The sequence below is a fragment of the Rhagoletis pomonella genome, unplaced genomic scaffold (genome assembly GCF_013731165.1).
Source record: "Rhagoletis pomonella isolate Grant_MI unplaced genomic scaffold, Rhpom_1.0 Rhpom_scaffold_00693, whole genome shotgun sequence".
In the NCBI taxonomy this organism is placed as follows: domain Eukaryota; kingdom Metazoa; phylum Arthropoda; class Insecta; order Diptera; family Tephritidae; genus Rhagoletis; species Rhagoletis pomonella.
This window is the reverse complement of record NW_023459247.1, coordinates 1-27279: the sequence shown is the minus strand read 5'-3', so window position 1 is coordinate 27279 and position 27279 is coordinate 1. Positions and strand designations below refer to the sequence as shown.

At 34.6% G+C, this 27279-nt stretch overlaps 3 protein-coding genes across 4 annotated transcripts; 2 read left to right on the top strand and 1 right to left on the bottom strand.

Annotated features, from left to right (window-relative positions):
- The first annotated feature begins 1454 nt into the window (after nt 1-1454).
- LOC118751420 (aminopeptidase N-like) lies at nt 1455-9327 on the top strand. Its single transcript, XM_036486246.1, has 7 exons — nt 1455-2084; nt 3526-3684; nt 4433-4726; nt 4921-5107; nt 5207-5454; nt 7300-8421; nt 8505-9327. Exons 1-7 carry the CDS (start codon nt 1600-1602, stop codon nt 8794-8796), a joined length of 2787 nt encoding a protein of 928 aa, XP_036342139.1. The 5' UTR covers nt 1455-1599; the 3' UTR covers nt 8797-9327.
- Nucleotides 9328-11764: 2437 nt separating this feature from the next.
- On the top strand, nt 11765-13197 carry LOC118751419 (odorant receptor Or2-like). The gene is made up of 5 exons (XM_036486244.1): nt 11765-11869; nt 11988-12126; nt 12199-12466; nt 12537-12636; nt 13099-13197. Exons 1-5 carry the CDS (start codon nt 11765-11767, stop codon nt 13195-13197), a joined length of 711 nt encoding a protein of 236 aa, XP_036342137.1.
- Nucleotides 13198-15281: 2084 nt separating this feature from the next.
- LOC118751416 (uncharacterized serine-rich protein C215.13-like) lies at nt 15282-26751 on the bottom strand. 2 transcript variants are annotated; one of them, XM_036486242.1, is made up of 6 exons: nt 26644-26751; nt 26415-26522; nt 19929-20011; nt 16809-16951; nt 15576-15953; nt 15282-15494 (listed from the first exon to the last, which is right to left on the bottom strand). In XM_036486242.1, exons 2-6 carry the CDS (start codon nt 26482-26484, stop codon nt 15374-15376), a joined length of 795 nt encoding a protein of 264 aa, XP_036342135.1. In that variant the 5' UTR covers nt 26485-26522; nt 26644-26751; the 3' UTR covers nt 15282-15373. The 2 variants fall into 2 exon arrangements, with proteins under 2 accessions (XP_036342135.1, XP_036342134.1); XM_036486241.1 differs by having other exon boundaries at nt 26610-26715.
- Between the last annotated feature and the right edge of the window lie 528 nt (nt 26752-27279).

The window sequence follows — 27279 nt, the reverse complement described above, 5'->3', positions numbered from 1 at the left end:
AGAATTGTGTAAAGCCGCTAACAAAAAGGATTTTTACACACGAAAATGTGTAAACGAAAAAAAAATATTTATCGTGTAAATTTACCAAAAAATTTTAAAAGTAAACAAAAATATACTCGATTTATAGTCGTATTTTACCCCACCTCAAAAACGCCATAAAAAGCGCACCGAAGATAATCTAAACAAGCGAACCGTTTTGTAGAAAATATACAGAGGCCGGTTAGTGGAAAAACCCAAAGTCAATAACGTAAAAATGCTTATTGAATTCGCCATATGTGGATATTAAGCTACACAAATTAATCATTGTTTTCAAAAAAAGAAATTAAAATGCACTTTGAGTGAAAAAATATATATTTATCCTAACAACATTTTTTACTCAGTAAAAATTTCTTCCATTTAAAACTTTTTAAATATCTCTGACTACGAAATTCGTTTAAAAATTAAAAAAAAAAAGTGTAAGGGAAGAGGGCCTCCCCCATATGCATTTATTACAAGAACCGGATTTTTTCTTGGCGGCACTGTGTATATGCATATGTGTATATGTGCGCCATTAAATAATATATTAGCAGATCTTCTGCCTTATCCGATTATCACCTGCAATCGTTACCTAAGCAATTTGTTTATTGTTGCGCTGTTAAATGCAAAATGATCATAAAATGTGTACGAATTGGAGTAAATACAATCATAAATTAAACAGTGATAGCGACAGAATACAATTTGTAAACATACTTTTACTATATATATGTGTGCATGTACATTACGGTGGTCCAAACAAAGAAAAATCGGAATTTTAATATTTTCAACCCAAAGTACATTTCTACATCGAAAAAATTAACCCTCAAATAAACGCTCAAAGTTTTCCATGTACTTATTTTATATGGGAAAAAACAATGTAAGTGTTCACACCTGTCTGTTTATGTATTGTAATATTGTAATTGTTTATTTAAACATTTTCTAATATTATTTTTTAAGGGTCCCCGAAATCCCCCCCAAAAAATAATAAAAAATCGTTAATCTTAAAAAGTTATTAAATACATAATTGAGTATTATTCTTTGAAGTCTCCTGAAGAGAAACATAGTTTGCCGGTTTAAAAATATTGATTACAAGGGATTCTAAACCATATCTACGAAAACATAAAATGCATGGGAAACTTTGACTGATCTCTAAATATTTTGTGATTCCAAAACAAAAAAAAAAAAACGGAGGATTATTTTTTACGATATAAAACAATTCCAGAGGTTTGAAGCATTAAAATTCCGTACTTAATAGTGTGAATGCATTTTTTATCACCCTAATGTAAATACATATGTATATTTATATGTACATGTTGGTTGTAAGATTAGTACGTTGTTGTTAATTCACGCTAATATAAGAGATAATGAGCAGACACCAAATACCAAGCACGAAGCAATGAGAATATCATACGAAAAATTGCAGAACGTCTTCACCAGCCTCCATGCGTAGTTTGGTCAAAGGGGATTTTTCTTAATTTCGACCGTCTAATTTTTTAACTAAGTAAAAGTATTTTGGAAGTTTTAATTATGTGCTTTATTCGATTAATTGATCCAATCTCTTACGTATGAGTGCATGTGTATCCAATGAATTCTAAAATCACAATACTTCTTTTGTTGCTGGCCTGCAGCTCTGTGAAAGCTAATAACGGCGTCTTCGAAACATCGTACCGGTTGGGTGATGATGCGGTACCCGACGCCTATGACATTTGGTTAAAGCCATACCTGCTGGCTACAGATGGAACGCGTCGCTTCACTTTCGATGGCGAAGTCAATATAACGTTGCACTCCACGCGCGCAAGTATACGCGAAATTACTTTGCATAAAAACCTTATTGAGATCAATGGCGCTTGGCTTTATAACAGCAGCATTGTCGGTGGTGGGCTTATAAAGTCGTTCGACAACGATGATTTAACCTACAATGAGACAACTCATAAACTAACAGTGCATTTGGGGGATCAGCAAATATCGAACAACAACTATACGCTGCGCTTCAAGTACACTGGGCAGATACGTGATGGTCTGCAGGGATTTTTCCGTGCTAATTACACCGATAGCTCCGGCAATGAAAAGTTTGTGAAATGATAAATAGCTATTTCAGTATCTAAGCAAAAATATTTGATATTTATACCTTTCATGAGCATGAAATGGTATTATAACTTTGGTCCGATGTTTGTAAGTACCAGAACAAAAAGAGATAGACCCATTAAAATGTATACTTATATGATCAGAACGTCGAGCTGAGTTGATTTAGCCATGTCCGTCTGTCCGTCTGTCCGTCTGTCCGTCTGTTTGTATGCAATCTAGTCTCTCAGTTTTCGAGATATCCGTATCAAATTTGGTAGGTGGGTGTATTTTTATAATGTATTAATCATTTGTCGGAACCGGCAGAATCGGACCACTATAACATATAGCTCCCATACAACTGATTGTTCAGATATGAGATTTTTCGTTATAACTTCTCCATTTATGCAGCTACGAACATGAAATTTTGCAGTACTTGCACCCATTATCAACAGAATACTTACAGTGAAAATTACAAAGATCGGGTCACTATAACCTATAGCTCCCATACAACTGATTGTTCAGATATAAAATTTTTCGTTATAACTCCTCCATTTATATAGCTAGGAACATGAAATTCCGCACTATTTTCAATAATTATCAACAGAAAACTTACAGTGAAAATTAAAAAGATCGGGTAACTATAACCTATAGCACCCATACAACTGATTGTTCAGATATGAGATTTTTCGTTATAATTCATCCATTTATGTAGCTAGGACCATGAAATTTCGCACTGTTTTCACTCATTATCAACAGAAGACTTACAGCGAAAATAACAAAGATCGGGTCACTATAACCTGCAGCCCCCATACAACTGATTGTTCAGATATGAGGTCTTTTATCATAACTCCTCCATTTATGCAGCTAGGAACATGAAACTTCGCACCATTTTCACTCATTATCAACAGAATACTTACAGTGAAAATAACAAGGATCGGATGACTACAACATATATCTTCCATACATCTGATTGTTCAGATATGGGATTTTACTGTAAAACTTCTTTATTTGAACAGCTAAAACCGATAAATTTCGTAAGATATTTTATAAATAATAATACAAAGTCTACTGAGAAAATCATCAAAATCTATACTGTATAAGCTTTATCTCCTATAGCACTGATTGTTCAGATACCAGTTTTTGCCATATATCTCCTTTATGTAGGAAACTTAACCCAATAAATTGTGTTACCGGTTTACATACCGATCACATAGCAGTGAAAATCACTTAGATTGGTGCCATATAAAGTATATCTTCCATACCTCTGATTGTTTAGATGCGATTTTTTATATAAGTATGTAACTCCTCTATCGATGTATGCAGATGTATTCAAAAGCAGTAATCTGTCAAAGTAAAATTTGCAGATGTTCATGAAAGGTACGAAGCCTTCGGCATAGCCGAAGACAGCGCTGCTCTTACTTGTTTTTTTATGTTTTCGCATTACAGATGGATCGGATTAACGCAGTCCCAGCGCATCGATGCACGCACTATATTTCCATGCTTTGACGAACCAGCCTTTAAGGCTACGTTCCGCTTACAACTAAGTCGACCAACCCAATACAATGTAGTTTTCAATAGCAAATTGTTGGATAGTATACCAGACGGGTGAGTACTTAAATTAAAACTCACTGATAAGATTGTCTAGACTGTCAAAACTAATTTGCTGCTAAGATTAACTCATTTATTTAGTGGCGATTAAATTTAGGATATAAAATATTCGGCCCTATTATGGTTGTCGTTGTCGACGTCGATATCATTTTTCGTTGATAAATATGATTTTTTTTTTTAATTTGAAGATTATTTTTGCAAACTCTAAATAAAGTTATGTTAAACAATTTTCATTCAATTTAAATTTATTTTTGATTTAGAATTTGCAAAACATTTTTTTTTGTTTAAAAATTCATATCACGTTCTTGAAAATTTCAGGAACTTTTAAGCTAAGTTGAAGGCATTGTATAAAAAAAATTTGCCAAAAATTTACTTACATACGTTTTTTTCTTTTGCGATTTTTTAGATTTCGAAATTCTGCAATTTTTTTGAATTTCTTTATAAACATTTTTTTATATAGCCACAAAATATCAGCTTTTAACTTAAAAAAAATCTAAGATATTCAAAAAATAAATTTTCAAAATCCAGGAAATTGATAAATCTAGAAAATTCAGAAATCTTCCATTATTCATCAAAATAAAAAATGGTCGATTCCAACCATTGCTCGATTTAACATGGATTGACCCATATATACATATATACACCCACATCTTTTGAATTATCACTGTACCTTTGCAATATTTCAGGAATTGTTTCGACAAAAAAAAACTAATAAAAATAAGAATCTATTTTTGCACATTTTCAGTGACGACCGTGCCCTAGATCGTTTTGCTGCGACGCCGCCCATGTCTACCTACTTGTTTGCATTTATCGTTTCTGAATTCGCAAAACGTGGAAGTGAAGATCTTAAGATTATTACTCGCGCGGAATATATAAATAAAACCGATTTCGCTTATCAGGTTGCAGAACAAGCGATCAAAGCTTATGATGAATACACACAGTTCCCCTACAAGCAATTGGGGCTAAGTATTATGCAAAAAGCGGGTTCACCTAAATTTCCATATAATGGCATGGAGAATTGGGGTTTGGTTATTTATAGGTAACTATAGGTTCCAGATGCTTCACGGTTTGCACATTTTCTCAGGAAGCCGTTCCATGTGACCACCTACCATAAGGTTTGTTAATGGAGAAAACAGCTTTTCCTGCAAATACTGTAAAATCTGCAAATCGTGAAGCATCTGGAACGCAGCTTATATCTCCTCTGTTTTCCTGTCTTTAAATGCCTGTACTTAGTGACGATGTGCTGATAAACGAACCAGGATACACCGATGGCTGGTCAAATAAGGAGTACACTATCAGCATAATCGTACATGAAACCGCCCATATGTGGTTCGGCGACAGCGTCACATTTGCCTGGTGGAGTTATTTTTGGCTAAATGAGGCGTTCGCACGCTACTATCAGTACTTTATGGCACACAAGGTAGCTATCATAAAATTTATCATGCTCATTGCTTTTTATTATTAATTTTAACTTCTTGACTCACCATATTTATGACAAAATTTATTTATGATTTCTCAGCTCTATCCGGAATATCAGTTAGATCAACAATTCGTTGTAAATCAAATACATTTGATCTTTGGCATCGACGCAGTCAATAGTACCCAGCCGATGACTAGCCCAGAGACAGAAATACAAAATCCAATAGAAATCGGTTATAAATTTAGTAGTATAGCTTATGCTAAAGGCGCGTCTATATTGCGTATGATTGCTAACTTGATGGGTGTCGACAAATTCGATACAGCCATTCGTGCTTATTTAAAGGAATTGTAAGTAATTGTAAACACATTTATGTAATTATATGTATGTATACTAGCGTGGGCCGAAAATCCGATTTTTTTAAATTCTGGTTGGTAATGGCAAAAACAAGGTTCATTATACTCTAAAAACAATCTGCGTCAAAAATTAAAATTTTTGGTCAATATCTTAGGCTCGCCCAAGGCCATCAAAGTTCCAGTGCTCACAAACTTTTTTATTAGCTTACTTCGATTCTCTACAAAAAAGGTCCATATACCAAATTATGTAGGGCTAATACTTTTGAAGTAGATTGTAATTTTAGTAAAAAAAAAATATTATTTAATGTACCTAATAATTTTTATTTTTTGGGCACATTGAACTTTAATGGACTTGGGTGAGTCGAAGATATTGACCAAAAATTGTCATCTTCACACGAATTATTTTTAGAGCATAATGAACCATATTTTTTCTATTGCCAATCAAAAATTCTAATGGGAAGAGGTTAGTTACTTAATGTAGCAGAACGAATAACCGTGCAAGCTAAAATATCTTTTGTGTCCCAAACCCTAAATGCCTTAGCTTATCTAATGAATCGTAAAGGAAGCGAACTTTTATTCTAAAATGCTTCGAGTAATTATGATTTAAAATGTACCAATCTTTGTCTTGCACAGACCATCCCAGAGCCATGTCACTTGGCGGGTTAAAGTTACCCCCAGAGGCTTGGATGATATTGTGAGTGAGTTCGTAACCTTTTGGGTGGACCTCGCCGCAAATGTACCTTAAAGCGAGGCTGTGTTTTGGTGTTAGTACACTTAAGCTTTTTTAGAAAATTGTTTGGTTGCGTTTTTCGATTTTTTCCGGGTCACCCATATATTGGTATTTTAATTAAATTTAGCCACTTTTTGCGGCTCTATCTAATAGTTTCATTCGATTTGCTTATCCTTGCTTTTTTCATCATCTTTAGACCTGCCTGGAGCCTTTTTGTATAAAGTTTTCGTTAAAACTCGCAGTTGCAGTACCATCGATGCAGCTGTTGCTTGTACAAAACTATGAAGAGCAGTCCATTCTAGAAGCGACTTGCGCGAGAAAGTTTTTCTCAGGGGAATTCCTTACTCCTGAGGCTTCAATAGCTTAAATACTGAACTGCCTAACTTTAGTACTATTTTTTAACCGACTGCAAAAAAAGAGGAGGCGGAATATTTTTTATGTATGTTGCCGGATTACCTAAGTCCAAGTGAACCGTTTTCGATAGCTCTTTTTTGTCGGAAAGGTGGTACCTTAAGGGTAGTCCTTAGGACTAATTTATTTTGCTTAACAATTACTGGTTCCATTTTCCTGTTCCTTATCCTGGACAAATGAGTTCAAATGAGTATTTCATTTGTGAACATCTGTCTAAGCATCCGATGCACAGTGTGCAAAATGAGCTTTTTTTCTGTAGCAAAATCTAATAAATATTTCGATAATGAGATAACGAAATAAATGTAACAGTATTTTAGAGCCTAAGTGATGGAGAGTTCAGGAAAAATAGTCTCGTTGGGTAATTCTATTGCCTTACCCTTAAAATTACCTTAAAAAATGGAAGATTTGAACTCTTCGAAAGTCAAATTTTTGCTGTACTTGCGTCGGGAATTCATTTCCATGGTTGGAATAGTCGAAAATTGATTTAAACTTTCTTGTTAACGGCTATTACGTATTCTTTAGAGTAGTTTGGGTTAAAAACAAACTTTCGAAAAAATTTTAAATCAATTCTCTAATACAAATCTGTACTTAAGATCTGCAAGATTGTTCTTCGGAAATATTCAACTTTAACTTTCTTCTTTTTTGTATTTTAACTTGAAGTGCCTACTAAATATAATTTTTTTTGCTTCCGTTCACAGCCATTTGAAAAACACTGTTCCGGATGATTTTTTCAAGCATTTAAAACGTTACTGGCCTTCCACACCGGCTGTGGATTTGGATCAGTTCTTTTACGATTGGACCTCGCAGGCCGGGTTTCCGGTGCTTTTTGTAAATGTCACTGCTGAGCACACCATTAAACTTACTCAAAGGAGATTCTTGCTTGATTCAAGTGATGGTAGTGACAGCACGCTCTCTTACATCATTCCCATCACCTATGCCTCTGACACAGATCCAAATTTCGATGATCTCACTGCCCGATTTTACTTATCGAGGAACAGCGAAATGACTTTCCACACCGAGAAACCGAACAAGTGGATCATATTTAATTTGCAGCAATCCAACTATTATCGTGTTTTCTACGACAACACGACACTACTGCAAATTCAAAAGGCTTTGTTAGCGTCGCAACATAGTGGCATACCGCCCACTAATCGCGCGCAGCTAGTTGACGATTTATTTAATTTTGCGCGGGTCGCTATGCTGGACTACGATAGGGTGTTTGAATTTATGGAATATTTAGCGCATGAGACCGAATACTTACCGTGGAATGCGATGTTCTCGAATTTGCCGCGTGTCTCACAGCGACTTACGGTGCAGCAGCACAAACACTTGATCAGCTATTTAAGTGACATTATGGCCAAAGTGTACAAGCATTTGGGCTTCGGACGCTCCAATGACACCGTTCTCGATATTTACAATCGCAACAAGGTCATCAGCTGGGCGTGCATGTATCATTTATTCGATTGCGGAAAGCAAGCGCAGCAGGTGTTTGACGCATTTAAAACGGCCGGCAACAAGCCGACACCAGATTTTCATGAAACCCTCTACTGCAGTGCCGCTCGAGATGGCACTATGTCTTATTATAAAGCACTGAACGCTTGGTTCGACAACGAGAAATTGCCCAGTGAGAAGCAAAAGCTGATACGAGCCATGGGATGTACGCGTTTTTTCTATGAATTTCATTACGCCAAGATTCTGAGTGGGAACTTAACTAGCGAATATGCAGTTATGGGTATTACACCAATGTATGCTCAGAATCCAGAAAATGTGGATGTCGTATTCGCGCTGATCAGCAATACTATAGAAAAATTAGCAGAAAGGTTAGGTTTAAAATCATCAAAGTACATACATACATATGTACATATGTATTTGGGCTGACGTCACCTTCTTTTTATTGTTGTAGAATTGGAGGTTGGTCAAATGCTGCAAATGTCATCAGTGACATTACAAACTATTTTACCACACTGGAGCAGAAGAAAAAGCTGGATGATTTCGTTGCAAATAAAGGGGATCTGTTTGGTGGCTCCGTCTCAAAACTGCTCGATGCCGTTAAGACAGTGGAAATGAACTTAAAGTGGGCTGAGGATCGTTTACCAAAATTGTTACACTACTTGGAAAGCCGTAATGCTGCCGGGATAAGTAGCTTCGCAGCGGTTTTAATAATTGTTGTTAGTATTATTCACGTACTTTTATAGTAGGATTTCTAAAAATTGATATTTAGGATTATTACTGGGTCAATGTACAGTTATATTAAGTAATCAACTATTATAAAAAGAAAAAAAACTTCCGTTTAAAAAAATCTAATTATAATAACATATGTATGACACAAAAACGAAAGCATACATTACCTAAAGAGTATATTTATTGCAACCAAAAAATGTTTTATTAATTTTAGGTTCACACTATGTTAAAGCATGTGCCTTATTTTAATTGAGCTCCGTTTATCAACCATTAAAGGGCTAGATTAAAAAATTGTACAATTAGTTCCTCAATTGAGTAAAAGTATGTTCAGACAGGCCGCTAATTGAGCAATTAGCCAAGCCTTTTCCTTTAGGCGCTAAACTAGAGCGATTTACCATACAAAATTTCAATTCTTAATGGCTCCATTAGTACTTAATTGAGTGATAATTGAATGAATTTTTTAATGCATCCCTGATAGGTATATTTAATTATGACTTTGAGGTATATTTATTGAACAAATAGCAATCAGCTGCTTGTTTCTGGTCCTCCTTCTCAGTTGATATCCCATTAGTGATGGAAAATTTAAATCAAAACTTGTACCTAATTTGCGGTAAAGCATTACCTAAAAGTAGATAAATGAACCTTCAAAGTAAATATGTAATTTTATATGTATATATTATAGTACATAAGAGGATAGTCTTTCCACTTCCGGACTCATATTAAACAAATTTGGCTATAAAAAAAATCTCTTCAAACTGAATGATTTCTTCGAGCAGTTCGAGACAAAACTATGTTTTCGATCACTTTCCTTCGAGTTCTTCGATCTAACGTTTTAAAAAGAAATATTCTCTGTCTATCTGACGTAATCGACTACAGTTTCGTTACTTTTACTACCCTTTTGTATCATTTGTATGCCCCTTCACAAAGGAGGGAGACTATTGGACAAGTGACCTATACCAGAAAATGCGTTGAAATGTGACTAAAAAAAATAAGAACTGCTTTCCTGAAAACTTATTTGACTACGTCCCAAATGTACCTTAAATGCTGTGGTTGTACCGAATGTACTTTCAAACTAAATAAAGGTACGATTGTACCAACTTTTCCATAACCGTAGCTAATGGAGCGGATAACTGTGTGTGGACACCAAGAAGTGGTAGCTCTATGAAAAAGTTAATTGACTCAATTAAATTTCTGTCTGAACTTAATATAATGGTGATTTTTTTTTTTCTTACGAAAAATTTTGCTCTTCCCCGGTGCAAAATGTGTTTGATGTTACACATAACCTTGTAAAAGGGCATGTTTTTGCCTTCTTGTCCTTGTCCAGCTCACGAATTTCATAATATAGTTGTTTTAAACAATCATCTGATTTTCAGGGCAACCATCTCCCTTGACAAAGTTTCACAGGGCAGAGTGCCTTTTTTGCATTTCAAAAGTGTGTCATCTTAAGAAACGAAGACAAAATTTTCTCACCCTTTGCCTTTGATTTAGAATCGAAGTCGAAAAGAGAAAGGGGCAGACAAAAGGAGACATTTTTTGGTAGCAACGAATTCACCATAAGATTCCCAAAGGAGGCTGTTCAGTGAGAAGTGCAAAGTCAAATCCATAAGCACACGGTTGAGACGTGTCGCACAGGGGGCAAAGTTCTAGTTCCTCTATGGAGACTCAAAAAATTAAAATTAATTTTTTTTTCGTCTTATACCCAAAATCGATACTACCCTAGTTGAAGATATCACATACAAATTTTGGTCCGAATTGAAGTCAATTAACGTGTGTCGCACAGGGGTTAAAGAAAAAACACATGCCTCTAAGGACTCAAAAAATTTAAAATAATATATATATATATTGCTTATTATTCTAATAAATCAATCTCATCCATTTTTCGTATTTTTCTTGATTTATTTGTCCATAAAAGTTACGTATGTATGTATGTATGAAAAACTGAAACCCAACACCAACTCCTACTAATTTTTTCCAAGAAATGTATGAGGATCTCCCACTGGGCGGTGTGGGCACAAACAGGGCTGCCAACTATACTTAGCTATGAAGTACCATATAGAGGACAAAAAAGTGCCAAAATGTGCCAAATAGAAAAATAAAAGTGCCAAAAAAGGTGCCGTTCTTTTTAATTCTTCCCATTTAGCATTCAAATTAGAAACACATTCCTAAAATAAAATTCCAATGCCAAAGTAAGTTAAACCAGAAATAGAAATTAGAAAATTTTAGTTGAGAAAATTAAGTACACGCAAAAAATTTCACAAAAATGTATTTAAATAAAGTGGGAAATTGAAAAATTAAGTGCCATTTCGAATAAAAATAGGGCCAAAAATGGCAAGGTTTGAGCCAAGTTGGCAGCCCTGGGCACAAAAAGTAAATAGATGTTGTGGCATTTAAATTAAAAACGAAATTGTGAAAATTCGTTCGCTGTTTCCGATGAACCACAAAACCCACACCAAATCTGTGCACCGCTGTGCACAACGTTAAGCACAACCATTTGCAAATCAAAATGACTTTTCGTGGAAATTATTCAAATTAACATAAAAAGGCTTTAATTACTTGCAAATCTAATTAATAAGCATTCGAAATTGTTAATTAGAAAGTATGCGAAAAAATATCAAACATATGGTATTTCCCACGCACATTTATTATTATTTGAAAACAAAAAAAAAAACATACTTCTTTCTATTTAGCAAAGCCATACAAATATCCAACTTCTATACTTGCGAAACACACAAATTGTGCAGACGCCGCGCAGAAAAGTAAAAAAAATTGCAAACAATGCTAAGTGAAAAAATGCAATTCTCCACAAAATTATTCAGTTGGAATTTAGCTATTTGGATACGCATAGGCTTTTTGGATGAACAAAAGAGACGATTGGCCTATCTCTTAATCTCTGTGCCGGTGGTGATATGTATGATGATCGGAATCACGCTTTGTTTGAGTGAAAATGATTTGGAAGAAGATATATATAGCTTCTTTATCACCATGGTTTGCTTCACGGCCATATTGCGCGCTATGGTGGTCTTAACGAAGCAACGTAAATTCGTGGACCTATGCAACGTAATTGAGTACTGGTACCAAGAAATGCAGGTAAATATGCAGTTTTTTAACAGCTTCGCCATTTGGTTTTTAATTTCGCGCGCAATTCGCACATAATTTTATAAAGTGAGAGACATTCGTATTTAATATATATGTATGTTACTTTCAGCATCAAAATGATCAAAACGCTTTGAAAAAATTGCATGAACTTACTTGGAAGGCACGCTTTTGTACCAAATATTTGATGCGTTGTGTGATACTTGTTAATATTTTTATTGCGCTTCAACCAATAGCTACTGGTTATGGCAGTAAGTAAAATAGTGAATTTTATGAGCCAAACTAAAACTTGTATATACATATGTACATATATATTTTCAAAGAATTTGTGGCCGATGTCGAGTTACCAGGCATCGATTTTCATAAGAGTCCTGCATATGAAATAATGTACCTCTTGCAATCGTGTTGGGTTGTTCCCGTATCAACGTGCTCATATATTCCTTATGTGAGTTTTCTGCTAATCTTCATATATTTCGGCATTTTCGCAATTAGACATCTACAACAGAAATTGGCAGATTTATGTTTAATGGATGAAAAGGACGCATTGGAGAGTGTAAAATTATGCGTGGCCTATCATATGCGGATCATCAAGTGAGTATGGCATGATAAGACAGAATGCGCTTTCAAGAAAGAATGCGCGCATAATAAATTGTACTTTAAGATTCCGCGAAGACTTGGAGGACTTCTTTTCGTTAATGAGTTTGCTAGACGCAAGTTTGTACTGTCTTACGCTTTGCATGATGTTAGTTTATACGTCAATGGTGAGTAAACTACAACAAAATTAGTTGATAAGCTGCTTTTAAATTAATTAAATGTTTTTCTTTTATGTTCCTTTGTCACCCCTAGGAATTTACTTTGCCACTTTTGATTAAGGGCATCGGAATTTTACTTATTTTAACTATTTTAATATTTCTAACCTATTGGCTGGCCGATATTTTCGCTCATGAGGTAAAATTAATATTTTCCAACATATATGTATGTATGCATGTATTTATGCGCTTTGGATTTAAAGAGTCTACATGTAGCTGAAGTCGCCTACAATACTAACTGGATGGATCGCGGTAAAGAATTTCGTAGATGTATTTTACTAATTATCGGCAGAAGTCAACGTCCCTTGACGGTAAATTGTTCTTAATACATTTTTTGTAGATTTCATAATAGTAATTATGTTTAAAATGTTATTACACAAAAATCATATATAACTTCTTTTCTTTAATCCTTAGCTCACCGCTGGTGGTTTTAAACCGATGAATATGAACACTTTTATGACTATAATGCGTACATCTTATTCATTTTTCTCACTTCTGCAGAGTACAATGTAAAATTTGTGAAAGTTTGAAATATACAAAAGGAGCTAGATACATACATAGCTGTGTTCGTATGGAATAGTAGGCTCCGTGAATTAAAACCGCGTGTATTCCTCGAGGGTTTAACTCCCCGATATAAGCTACTATTCCATACGAACACAGATATGTATGTATTTAAGTGTACCAATATACTTTACCATGCTTGAATATAAAGTTGTAGTTTCTCTCTTATGTCTTTGATTATGCTCTAGCATTCTTCAAAACGGTTGTTGTGTGTTTCGCTCATTAACACACCGAAAACTGATACTAATTAAATATTCGACAATATTTGGAACTTCTCTTCTGACGCGCTACTTCCACCGACATCAGGATTTTCATGTATGTTACCTTCGCTGAATACTTCTGTCCTTTCACACTTCTTTTTATCCTGCAAATTTATGTATGTAGACGTATCCTTCCAATAAGTACACATTATCAATAAAATCTGTATAATTTTCTTCTTCTACAAATTTGTTTGGTTCGTTGCAGTGGTGTCTAGGTCACAATTAGAGTATTTTTAAACCACTTTAAAGCACTTCTCCCGGGGGACATTTTGTCTGATGAATCTACCGATTTCGCTAATGGTAGCTCCTGATAGTTCGGTTAGTGATGTTACCAAGTTTCTGCCTAATGTTTTACGTCTAGTATTCGAAAGTAGTCCTATTTTTGTCGCATTTGTTTGCCTATCGGCCAGTGCCCCGTAATGGATGCTACAATTCTGAAAACCTCTGGCCTTGATCTTCGTCTTCGTCTTGTTGTAGTCTGGCCATAGTTTTCTCTATATTGTACAGGTCTGTATATCTGACCACCTGCGTCTAGCCAGTTCAAGGAAATACGAATTCATCTCTCTTTGGAATATCGGATTCATCCAAACCGGCTCCTGCCTTCGCCAGCTCACCAGCCTACTCATTACCTTCTATACTTCTACGTCCGTCGACGAAAGACCCGAAAACACACTGAGGCTGATTGACTTCGCCAAGGTCCAAAACTTTTTAGTACGCAGTACTAGGATCAAGCATAAAAAGATCGATGAAGCTGGCTCCAAATCGAAAAACCAAAAACTAAATCGATCATGTTGTAATAGGCGGAAGGTACGCTTCCAATGTTTTAGATGTGCGTACACCCCCAGGGATTAACATCGACTCGAACCACTGACTTTTTGCACCCAATATACGGGCTAATTTATTCACCATTTAACTCTCATTCCTCCTCCTGCACATATGAAAGCAGTGGAACCACCTTACCGCCGCCGAAGAAGTTGTGGAAGAGATTCCGCCTTCAGGGCTACGCTGCGATCGGGCGCGACGCAAGCTTTGGTGGACCGATGTATGGAGCAGAAGAGGGGACCTAGTGACCGATATGCAAAACATACTTAACTTATTTCCGCCTTATTGAATGGTAGTAGTATAATTGAAAGCAGTGGAAGAGATGAACCCTAACCCCAGTCGATGAAGACGGAGTCGATGTCCCACCGCCATACTATGACAAGAAAGGTGATACCACCATTCCCTCCAACTAAGCGTCGCGTTTAAGGTGTTATCGAGTATATTGTGTGAAATACTGATACCCACTGTCAACGAATTGATTGGTTCTTATCAGTATGACTTTAGACCTGGTCAATCCATCATACACCAGGCTTTTACAATACGCCAAACCTAAAAAAAGACTTGAGAGAATAGAGTCGACACACACCACGGAAAGTGGTCTTTATGCCGCGACATCGCTGTGAAACTGAAACGGCTGGGTAAAATTACGTTGAGCAATACCACCAGCATCGTGGGAATTAAGAAGCAGCTCTCCGCGTCGTTGGATACCAAACGAAGTTTCACACAAGGTGACTCCCTTTCGTCTGATTTCTTTAATCCGATGTTGGAGAAGATGATAACAGCCGCTGAACTGAACTGCTCAGGCATAATACTTTATAAGAGCGTGCAAGTGCTGGCGTATGCCGACGACATCGACATTATCGGTAAAAACAAGGGCACCGTCTGTTCTGCCTTCTCGGAATTAAATATGGAAGCAAAGAAAACGCCCTCATAAAAATAAAACTCACAATCAAATGTTTGAAAATAAATACCATATATTTATTGCGAAAAAACTCTACTACAAATACATATAAAAGGCGAAATGCTCAATTAGGAATTTAAATAAACTAATTTTTCGTGGTAGTGGTTTTAGCGTGAACGCCTTTCTCATCTATATAACCGCTAGTTGAGACGGTTTTGCTGACTGTTTGTGGTGTGTCTTCGTCTCCAAAGCGGCTGCTAAATTTACTAAGAGAAATTAATTTCAATTAGGCTTATCTTTTTTACGACACACTACACAAATCTTTTACATAAAAAATAGATACTTACTTAACATTAGCAGCTGGCGTATGTGACACTGACTGCTCCGTTTTGAAATAAACCGGGCCGCCATTGGATGAGACCGATGAACTTGACGAAGCCGATGAGCCAAATCTGCTGGCCACTGGTATGGAATTATAGCCGGTATTGTAGTTCCCACCACCTGTTGTTGCGGCAAAACCAGCATTGTTGGCGCCGTAGCTATTACTGCCGGTGGGAAAGTGAACGCCAGCATAGTTGCTACCATAACTGTTATCATATCCAGCGCTAGTTCCCGCACTCAAACCAACACCCACACCGGATGAGCTGTGCGCGCCACCACCCACGCCGGATGAACTGAGGGCCGAATCATATGAGGAGCCATCATCCCCAAAGCGTTGAGAAAAGCTGCGGAAAAATTAAAATGGTAATAAATTAGTTCATTAAATATAAAATTCGATTCAATACAAATTCGATACAATTTTGATCATCTGACGATTTTTGGTGTGCAGATAATTTATTTTTAATACTCCATACACTCCACGGGGCCTGGGTTCAAGCTCTGGTTAAAGTAACATCGCAAAAAAAAATTTTGAAAAAAGAATTTTTCTTAACAGCGCTCGTCCCTCGGCAGGCAATGGCAAACCTCCGAGTGTATTTCTGCCATGAAAAACAGCTTCTCATAAAAATACAATCGCCGTTCGGAGTCGGCGTGAAACTGTACGTCCCTCCCCTTTGTATTACAACAACAAAGCGCAGCCCCGAATCGTAGGAGAAGCTCGGCCGAACACTTACACACATAAGCTTAGTCGCAAGAAATATAAAATCGACACTTTTTAAAACTGACTAAAGAAATTGGATCTTTAAACCAAAAAAAAAGAGTGCTGGCTTTTAGAGATACAACCCGGTCGAGGTGAAAAACTACTCGGTGATTGCACATCCTTGGTTACGGCTAGATGCTCCTTCAGGAAATGCTTAGTGTGCCTGTCTAACTTAGGGCGGATAGTCATTAATAAAGTTTTGTTGTAGAATTCTTAGTAAAAGCCATTAGCAATGACTTGAACTTTTTTTTTAAATATTTTACGAGTTCAACAAGTCTCTCTTTCATAGTTCCTAAATAAACCAAAATTCTACTTCAAATAAAAATCCCCATAGGCAATTTTTATATAACCAAAAAATGATAAATACACATTCGAAGAATATGAAATTCTTTAAATACTTAAAATAACTAGTTAAAACTCCAAATAACCCGTTAACACTTACCTTGTGGTTCCAGCTGGTGTATGCGATACTGTATTATGAGTACTGAAGTAGACCGGCCCGCCATTGCTGGACGATGCAGAAGAGGATGAAGATGAGGACGAACTGAAAACTTGACGACGTAAGCGATGCAGGTATTTAGCAGTCTGTGGGGATAAAAGTATAAATTTAGCTAACGCAATATGTAAGTAGCTAAGAAAATATAAAAAATTTCACTTTAAAAGCTGACTATTTCTTAAAAGAAAGTATTTCGTCACTAGACACGAATAAAGGCGCGAGCTCAAAAGTTGACGACGAAAAACCTCGAATAAAAAACTTCAGCGCCTAGACTCTTAACATACTTCGCCGAAGTTTTTCATAAGCATCTTTTTCGCAAAATCTATTTCTGCGCCTTTTTTCGCCGTCAAAACACTAGCGCGCCTTTATTCGTTTGTAGTGACGTGATGATATATATAGACACATATTTATCAAAGAAAACGAGTCATAGCAGAGAATTTTATGTGCATAACTTCTCGATATATAGGGAAATGGCACGGTGCTACAAAAAAAAAAATCACGAAATATACCCGAAACCAAGTTAGTGTAGGTTGTAGGCAGGGTCGAGTACAACATGAAAATAGATTTATTATAGTTCCTGAACCCTCCATTTTTATGTTATGTATTAAGAAAAAAAAAAAAAACTTGGTGCATTTATCTATTAAGAGCTTTCATTTTTGATCCAATTTTAAAATTCAAACATGTTGTGAAAATGAGATTTATGTATATATGTACCTTTAAAATTGTGTATAACAAAATATTTTTAAATTTAGCTTGTTTGTAGCAGGGCTGCAAACCGGTTTTGAACCGAACCGCCGCTTTTCTCTGGCTTCGAACCGAACCATTTTTATTTTGAATTGCCAAAACCGAACCGAAACTCACTACAAAAAATGGTTTGGATCGGTTCAAAATGAAAGTCCAGTATTTGTAATACCCAACTTGGTCTAAAAATGCAACCCGTATAGCAAAATTGCAAACATTTTTTTGTTTGATAGCAACTCCGTGAGTTGTAATTTCGTCTTGTAAAGAATGCTTGTTAATTTTTGTATATAGAAGAAAATTCTTAACGATGCCAGTTAATTACAAAATTTCAAAATCTCGGATTTTTTATCTTGGATTAAAAAGTTTGAATCTTTGATGCTATTTTCTAGAAATTTTTAGATTTTTTCTAATTTTCGTACAAAGTTTGAAATTTGGATTTATATGCTTGTTGTTATATATCGAGCTATACTTTTATAAAAGAATAATGAACTTTAAGCTGATATTATTTTGACCATAGGTATACGTGTACATATGAAGTTAAGGCCAAGTGTAAGCTCCAGCCTACCGAATATTAGGTTTTCATCATTAGATGACCTAAGATTTTGAGGGTCAATTAAAAATTCTGAGAATGCTGTTTTAATCTACATACTCGACTAGGCTACTACTTGTCCCAACCTTAAAAAGTTTATTAAAAATTTTCTAATTTCCCTTTCATCGCGTTGATTTTATATATATTTTTGTTTTTTTCCATACAAAAATATTGTCCAACATACCAACAACACCAACATATTGAAGTAAATTCGTGAAAATTTGTAGAAATCAACTTAGGGCCAGTAAATTTGGCCCTTAGAATTAAAAACAGACTGGTAACTGCAATTGGTCCATCCTACTGCACTTGGTACACTATTTCCGAAACTCGTCAATTACGCGGTTTAGGGAAAAGTTAAAAAATCCCTATTAGAAAAGCAGTTGTTTTGGGTGTTTGAAGATGTCTGTATTGAAAATAACTATAATATTGAGTACTTTTGTAAATGTTAATTTGAATTTAATTCTGAATTATTAACTTAACGAGTTTCTGCGGTAAACACGCAAATAATTATTCCAAAATATCGATGTTTTGCTATGAAAATAGTCGACGCATCGAAGTATAAATTTTTTAGTCTTGTTAGTCGACTAATCGATTAGTCGAATAGCTAATACGGCTGTCCCACGACACCCCAATTGTGTAGTTCCCTTTCTCATTCGTAATTCGTACTCCAATTACCCTTCGAATTACGTAATTCGCCATATAAAATTTTGAGAGCGAATTACCTCATTTGTTGGTAATTCAGACTGCTATTTGACTAGCAACCGTAAAAAAATTTGCTAATCGACTAATCGACTAATTGAATAGCCGTATGGTCGATTTTTAAAAAGAGCTCTAGCTTTAACTCATCAAATTGTTGTGAAATAATATATAAAAATTTTATGCAAATCCGATGTGTTGAAAAATATCAATGTACATTTCAACCCATCGAATCTAAGAAATACATCGACATATTTTTGCCCCTGACATTCTTACTTTGGGTTTATACAAGACAATATAGCAATACATTCACGCTTTTATACTAATATGTTCATTGAGGTGGTTCAAAAATGCATGTGAAAAAGTAAAGTCGGAATTTTTATGCTCTCACCCCCTTAGAATTTTTCTATACCGAAAAAAATATACCCCTTTTTTATTTTGAAATCAAAAAATATTTAGAGGTGGATCATAGCGCCCAAAATTTGCTATGTATTTTATATGGGGAAAAAACAACTTTTCGTAGAAATGGTATAGAATAGTTCAAAATCAATATTTTTCTACCAGAAAACTCTATTTATCTGCAGGAAATAACAATAATAATACCCGATGGTTTATAAAACCATTTGTTCATCGCAACTATAATTTATAGGTCCGCCAAAAAACCACAAAAACCCCGAAAAATGCAATGGTAAGTATTAAAAAATGGTTAAATAAACAATTCTTTATTATTACCGAAAGTCTCCTGAAGAGAACCAGAGTTTTCCGATCGAAAAATCTTGATTTTAAAAAACTCTATACCATTGCAACGAACAACTTTATTTTTCCCATATAAAAATACATGTAAAACTTTGAGCGCATTGTTTTATGCGTTTTGGAAGTCAGCCATACTCTCATTTGTTTAGTCCTTTTTGTATATTTCGGCGCTTTCGGATTCCTGAAATAATCAATTCACTTGCGAACTCACAATTCATTACACACAAAACCCAAAATATATGATAACTGACTACCCCTAATAGATACACTCAATTCGCTGTACTTACGTGTGGGCTAACGGGATGTGATTGTGTCTTATGACCCTCAGCATCGAGTGTGTAGAAAGCTTTCGGAATGAAATAACCAGCATCTGTAAATATAAGAAAACAAGTAATTTTTAAGCAAAAAACACCACTGACTACACAACTTATTTATATAAAAATTTTGGAGCGCCGTTAATTTCTCTATGATCCTTTTCGAAAAAAGTTATCGAAAAAGTATCAGAACTGAAAGTAAGAGCGTTGGAATTTTCTTCCTTGATGACGTTTGTGTACCGAAAGCAAAAACAAAATACATGTCAGTTTTGGGTTTTGCACTACCGCTGCCACCTTATATGAATTCCCCTTGCTTAAAATCGTAAAGTTGCTCAATGTAACATACAAGTTAAAATGGCTATAGGCATTTCAAAGGTCATAATAAGAGTTATTTATATATTTTCTGTGCATTTGGCAACATTTTGGTGCAGTTACAAATGCCCTAAAAATTTGGTAACCGTTATTTTATTATAAGATATATTGTGAATCGAAAAAGACTCCGTTGAATTGATAACCTTCCTCCTTTTTTTTTGAAGTCGTTTAAAAAGAAACATTTTAAAATTTGATTCCAAATGCAAGCAAAAACTTTATGAAAATTAAAATTATGCCATAATCTGTTATGAACGACAGATTTTAATGACTCCCAATGACATTCGATATTGTAATGTATATTTATTATTTTTAGATATTTTTTGTTTGTTTATTGTTGATGTAGCCTCCACTGGCTGAACGGCTTTCGCAGGGTATATAAAGTCTGAATAGATTCAAATTTACACGCGCATGTTCGTTTAGGTTTTTTTTTTTGTTTGAATGCATGTATGTATGTACGTATGTAGAAGTGTAAGCTGATTTCTTTGTTACGTATTTTTTTCTTGCTAAGCTGATTTGGCTTTATTACAATATTTTTGTGATTTGATTTTGTTTCTTTACTGTTTTTTTGTTTTTGTTTTTGTTTATTTATTCAGCAAAATATCCAAATACAGTGAAAGCTCTATAACTCGAAGTGCAAGCTTATTAGGAAAAAAACACAATTAGAAGTAATGAACGACTTTAAAAAATTAACGAAGCTGATCGGCCGAAAAAATACGAGCGAAATTATATTTTGAATGAGTTATCGCAAAATACTGAAGTTCATTTTGGGTTGTGACGATTTTCCACTTATTGTTCTACGCGTGAGCGAAACTCCACTGTACACATATGTATATATCGTTTCTTTAATTCACAAACCAGCAATAACCAGCAAATTCTATTTTACAAGAGGAGCTCTACATATTTGAGTTCCAAAAAAAAATACATACTCTCCTTATTTTATATCTAATGAACTGGGTACTTATGGACGTTCAAGTGGCGAAAGTAGCCCATCGCCAAAATCTCTTTCGCAGCCAACTTTCTAAGCTCTCGTATTTTTCTTCTTTCGTTTTTTTTTCCTGCTTGAATTACACGAAAAAACATCAGGTATTTAAAATCTGCGTATACATATCTACATATTTTTGTGAATTTTTTCTTTTTTATTACCTTGTACTTCGTTCGCGAGTGCAAGTTAAGATTCTCAATTTGAGTAGTCATAGAATACCAGTTTGTACGCTTGTGTGTACTTACGCTTCAAGTAGTGTTTTTTTTTTGTACTTTTTATATATTTTAATAGCTAAGCAATGAACTTTTGCACGAGCTTAAACTGAAAGCGTTCAATTCTTTGGAAATGTTGCTCTAGGAAAGCATTTACTCTTTCAAGTATTTTAAAAGCATCTTTTTACTTGGAATCGTTAGAAATGCTTTTGAGTAATCATGGGAAAATCAGGTTTTCCCTTGGCTAATGTAACTGATTAGGTAAATTTAATCAATCAGCCCGGGCATTGCAGATAAGTTCTACGCCAGCGAGCAGCTGGTCTAGCATCAATATTTATTGTACATATTTACGTCGCAGCACATCTTACTTATAAATAGTATAATTTCTATTATTAATAGAATATTAAATATTAATAATAATAGCAATGGCGTATACGGGTCCAGATATTTATGGCTAGGCGTAATTATTAGTTATGCTTCTAAGTTCTATGCCGACGATTAAAGCTAACTATTTATATATACGAGTGTCATTGGCAGTGAGCAATCAACTCTGAAAAACAAGTAAATAGGCCCTAGCTAGGTTCTGGTGCGACTTAATCTTTTATACCAGGCACAAATAGCAGAAAACGAATCTCTGACTTCGCAGATTTTTTGATTATACATATTACAGTGGCGCTCACGTAAATAGTGCACTTTCATTTTTCACAATTTTCACAATGTTTTCCGTGATACGTTTCTTCGTCAATTTTTAAAAAAATATAGTAAATTCTATAACACAAGCCATATAAGTCAATGTGCCCAAATCAGGAAAATTTAACAAATTTCAAAAAATTTCATTAAAGCTCAATTTTTTCAGAATTATTAGAAACTTAAAGCTCAGTTATGCAAGACTTAGACTTGGCTTGACTTGAAAATTGTATATCTGTATTTATATTGTATATCCCAAAAAACCAACTTCACTTAGAAACTCGGTGAACTATAGATTTTTGATTTCCAAAATCACCCGAAAAAGTTACCATATTCAACAAAAAATATCGAAATGTATTTTATGTGCAGAACTATACATATGCACATTAGGGCGGTCCTTAAACCCAAATGAAAAATTTTTTCAGTCTCACCCCCTCAATCGGTTATACCACGGATAAATTTTGGTCCCGATTGGAACCCGTTATGGGGTGCCGCACAGGGGGGCAAATTTCAGTCTCCTCTATAGAGGCTAAGCAAATTAAAATCAATTTTTTTCTTTTCATATATTATCCAAAATCAATACTACTATAGTCGAAGGATTCTTGACAGGGTAATCTGAACTTTTATCCCTGTGCGACAGGTTTTAACCGACTACAATGGGGGCCAAAATTTATATTTGATTATTTCGACTATAGTAGCATTGACGTAGAGGTTGAGGCTTAGGAAATCTGATGTAAAAATTTGCTTCCTACCTTTGAGGACCACCCTAATGTACATATATCCGACGAAAATGGGTCGCTATCAGATATCATGAAGTTAAAATCTCACAGAAAGCTTCTCAGGGAATCTTGACGAAGATCACAAATTTAAGTGCGGCCGAAGAAATAAATTCATTGATTGCGCTGTTGTTTTATTAAGTTGGTACTGCTTATGGCATATAATGGTATGAAGCATGAGGCTCATGACACAAAACAGCTGAAGGCATCTGATCATTCACAGTGTCATGGATACGCTTCATTGCAGCAGAGGATTGTCAGGCGCACAATTCCCGTGGAGGGTATGTCATTTGGACACCGATATCATCCGACTTGGCATCGTTGGAGGCCATTCAGGTTATTATGAGGCTATTCAGGCTATTTATGCAAAAAAAAAATACGTTAAACTTTGGAGCACTTAAATATCTAAATACTCTTGAGGGCCACTCCCTAATGTGGAGCCTGTGTTGATCTATGTAAGGGAAGGATCTACTCTACTAACCAAACAAGTAGCACCGAATCGAAAAACTTTACCAATCCACCTTTTCAAATTATTTTATATTATATTAAGTATAGGAGGGTTGCCACCTGTTTAAAAAATTTAATTCAATTGGAATAAAGGCAATTAGGTGATTGAAGTATGTATCATAATGAGTGCCAGACGACATAGGTCTATGAAGGTAGTGTATATATTTTTAACAGGGTTGCCACCTCTTTTTAAAGTCAATTTAGTTAACTTATACACAAGTTCTTTGATATACTAAGATATGGGTGTTAAACGAAAGATTGTTAATAAATCTTTAGTTTGAAGCTTTAGAAATTTTAGATGTTTCAAGAGGATTGTCACCTCTTGAGTAGTTATTTGCCACCAATTGCAAAGTTAAGTGGATTACTAAAAGTATTGGAAACAAGCTAAATGGCTTTAAAAAAATATGTATAACTGAACGGTATTTAGGAGAGTTGTCAGCTGTTTAAAAAATGAAGCTCAATTAAATTCATCAGTTAACTTAAATATGTATCAGTGTCAGACGAATGAGATGTAAAAAGATTTTAGTTTTAAACTAATTTTAATGAGGGCTGCCACCTGTTTTAAAAGTCGAATTTATACACAAGTTAAGCGAAATATTAAAATATGAGTGTCAAAAGACTGACTTTTAAGGAAAACTTTAGTTTGAAAATATTCTTTATTAAGGTTGCCACCTATTCTAAAAGTAACAAATTAATTTTATTTTTTGAAGTTGGAAACTTTTTTTAGCGGTACAGGAGATTTTAAATGCGTGTAGCAAGACTGAGCTTTTTTGTAGCTTAGCTCATACTTTTTTCTGCTAAGGCTGCGTTTCACCAAACTCATTTAAGTGGAGATAAATTTTAATCCAATTCCCAATTAAATTTTTTCAGTTTCAATAAGCTCTTAACCGTGCTAAAAGTGATAGAAAAAGCAGAGCTGGTATACAGTAAACAGCTGATACACAATATTATGGTGTGTTTATATTGGTCGGCCGCTGTGGTGTAGTGGTAAGCAGTGCGCGCTTCCACTCCGCAACGCCAAGGTTCAAACCCTGGTCAAAGCAACATCGAATAAAAATATAGAAAAAGGTTTTTTCTTAACAGCGGTCGTCCCTCGGCAGGCAATGGCAAACCTCCGAGTGTATTTCTGCCATGAATAACAGCTTCTCATAAAAATACTATCTCCGTTCGGAGCCGGGGTAAAACTGTAGGTCCCTCCGCTCTGTGTGACAACATCAAGGCGCACGCCACAAATCGGAGGAGAAGCTCGGCCAAACACTAACATATGTGTAAGCGCCAATCTATTATTATTATTATTATATTGATCAGCTGATTACACGTGTGACATCTCTGAGTATGATTATGCTGATTTAATTTTTATTTAAGTGAAGAGCATAGGTAACTTAAATCAAAATTAAAAACAAGTTAAACTTGATTGGTGAAACCAAAATTCCAAAATTAAAGTAATTTTTTCTTAAATGAATCTGGTGGTATGCAGTCTAAGAGATAAGAAGAGTTTAGCACTTTTTTTTAGAATAAAGTTTGTGTTTAAAGGGCAGAGAAATTTTAAAAGCTGCTTGAGAAAACGGAAAATCAACAAATTGAAAATTTTTCAATTTATTAAAGTGGTTTCCCTTTATTTGATTTTTCTAGAAAAATTAGCATTTCCAAAATACCTACTTTTGGTATGGATTCCGCTTTTTTGCCTTTTTTTGCGAAAAAACGCATAATTTCATACATAAATTTTAACCTTCTTAGGGAACTTGTAGAACTCCTAAAGGGCGTCTCGTTTTCCTAATTTTTCCGACTGGGTACCTAATAATGTATACTACGCTCATCTATACATTCGTATATTTTTAAATATGAACTTCATTTAACTTTTAGTAATAAAATTTCTGCAAAAATTCTATATTTTACCTATATTTAAATATTATTAATTACAATTTTTTTTTCCCACACAGATGTATGTATGTATAAATGTATTTATGTGCATAAAGCCCGTGTCAAAATTATAAGCGCACTAATTATTTTCAAGTTTTAACAAATTGCATATTTGTTTGTTATTTAGTTTTAGCTATTTTTTATTAAGATATCCATATGTTGCTTAATTTTTAACAAAAACCTTATAAATCCAAAATTCAAACTTTGTGCAACACAAAAATCAACGCTAAGTCCTAGCTGCCTCAAACTTATATTTGTATGTACTAAAAGTAATAGACTACAAAACTGCATACTAAAAATCTTTCTAAGAAATCTAATTAAAAAATTTCAAATCTTAGCGAAAGTTTGTTGATTTCTTTAATATTGCATAAAGTTTGAAATATGGATTAATATGGTTTTGTTCAAAAATAAAAAAATATTTTATTAAAAAAATAACTAAAATTAAGGAAAAAAACAAAAATATTAAGCCTTGTAAGGTGCGCTTATAAACTAACACAGGCTGTATATTCCCAATTTCTAAATTTTAATAACACACACATATGTATGTACATAAATATTTTTTAATTATGAAATTTCAACCTGTCAATGGAAAAAACCAAAGCCAAACAATCTGCAGAACAATGACTGATCAATAATTACTAATAAATTTCAATTATGGTAACGCCTTTGTGAAAACTTCAGTAAGCTAAAGGCTTAAAAAGCACGTTCAGCTCTGGTGAATCCCAAAACTGATGATGATGTAATAAATCTGCGGTATGCTTAAAGCACGCTTCAACTGAAATATTAATAAACGGTTTATTTTCATTTTGCAGATGTTTCATAGCTTGGCGTTGAGCTTTACTCCAACAATTGTTTAACGATTTTTTTTTGTTTTTTTGTATTCATAAGCGGAAACACAAACACGCTAAGAAATACATACACACACAATATGCACGCACTATGCAAATATATTCTGAATAAAGATTTTCCACTAACTGTTAATGATGCTGAAGAAATTACTCACCGGCTTCAGCTGATGCGGTGGCAAACACAGCCGCTGCAACAACAATTACACATTCAACAAAGAATTTCATATTTTCGGTTTTTTTTCCCCACTTAAATTATTATAAATCTTCAAAAATAAACAAAAATGTTCATTAGCTATACAATGACAATGATGATAATTAATTTTTATTATTTCAGTCAAATATTAGCGTACAATTTTTGGCAAACGAAAGACTTGAGTAACGAACTTGTTAATTATCACAGCACACACAAATGTGAAGACGCAAACGACAGAACAACGACTAAGCTGTCAAAACCGCGAACGTTGAGTTTTTATATGCGATTCGTATTGATGGGATTAGATTGCGCATCAATTCGTTTGAGTCGAAATGAAGTGCGCCAATGGGGCGAACGATTCGCAAGATTTTCGAACATGACACATAAGAACTGACATTCAAAAGCACATAAATACAAATAGTACACAATCTGAGAGTGGGCTCAAGTAATGAGCGGTCAGCCCTGTTTAGTTTTATTTATTTAGAATGAGTATAGTGTGATTGAAGAAATGAAGTTCAAGTGCAGATTTTAGCTGAAAAAGCAACTCCCAGCGCTGCAGAATTCTTATTTTTAGATATGTATGAGTTTATATTGAAATTATTTTTGTTTTGCAGATTTTTTAAGACTTTGCTTTCTTCAGGTTTTTTATTCATTGTTCGCACGTAATCACTTTTTTGTGTGTGCGCTTTGCGCTATGTCAGCGATTTGATGTGTTTATTTGTATATTTATTTTTTGTGAATAAATATGTTTGCACGTACTGTAATCTCAAAAAAATCGGGTTTTATAGATTAAAAAAACGTTTGGGTTTACATATGTATGTATGTAC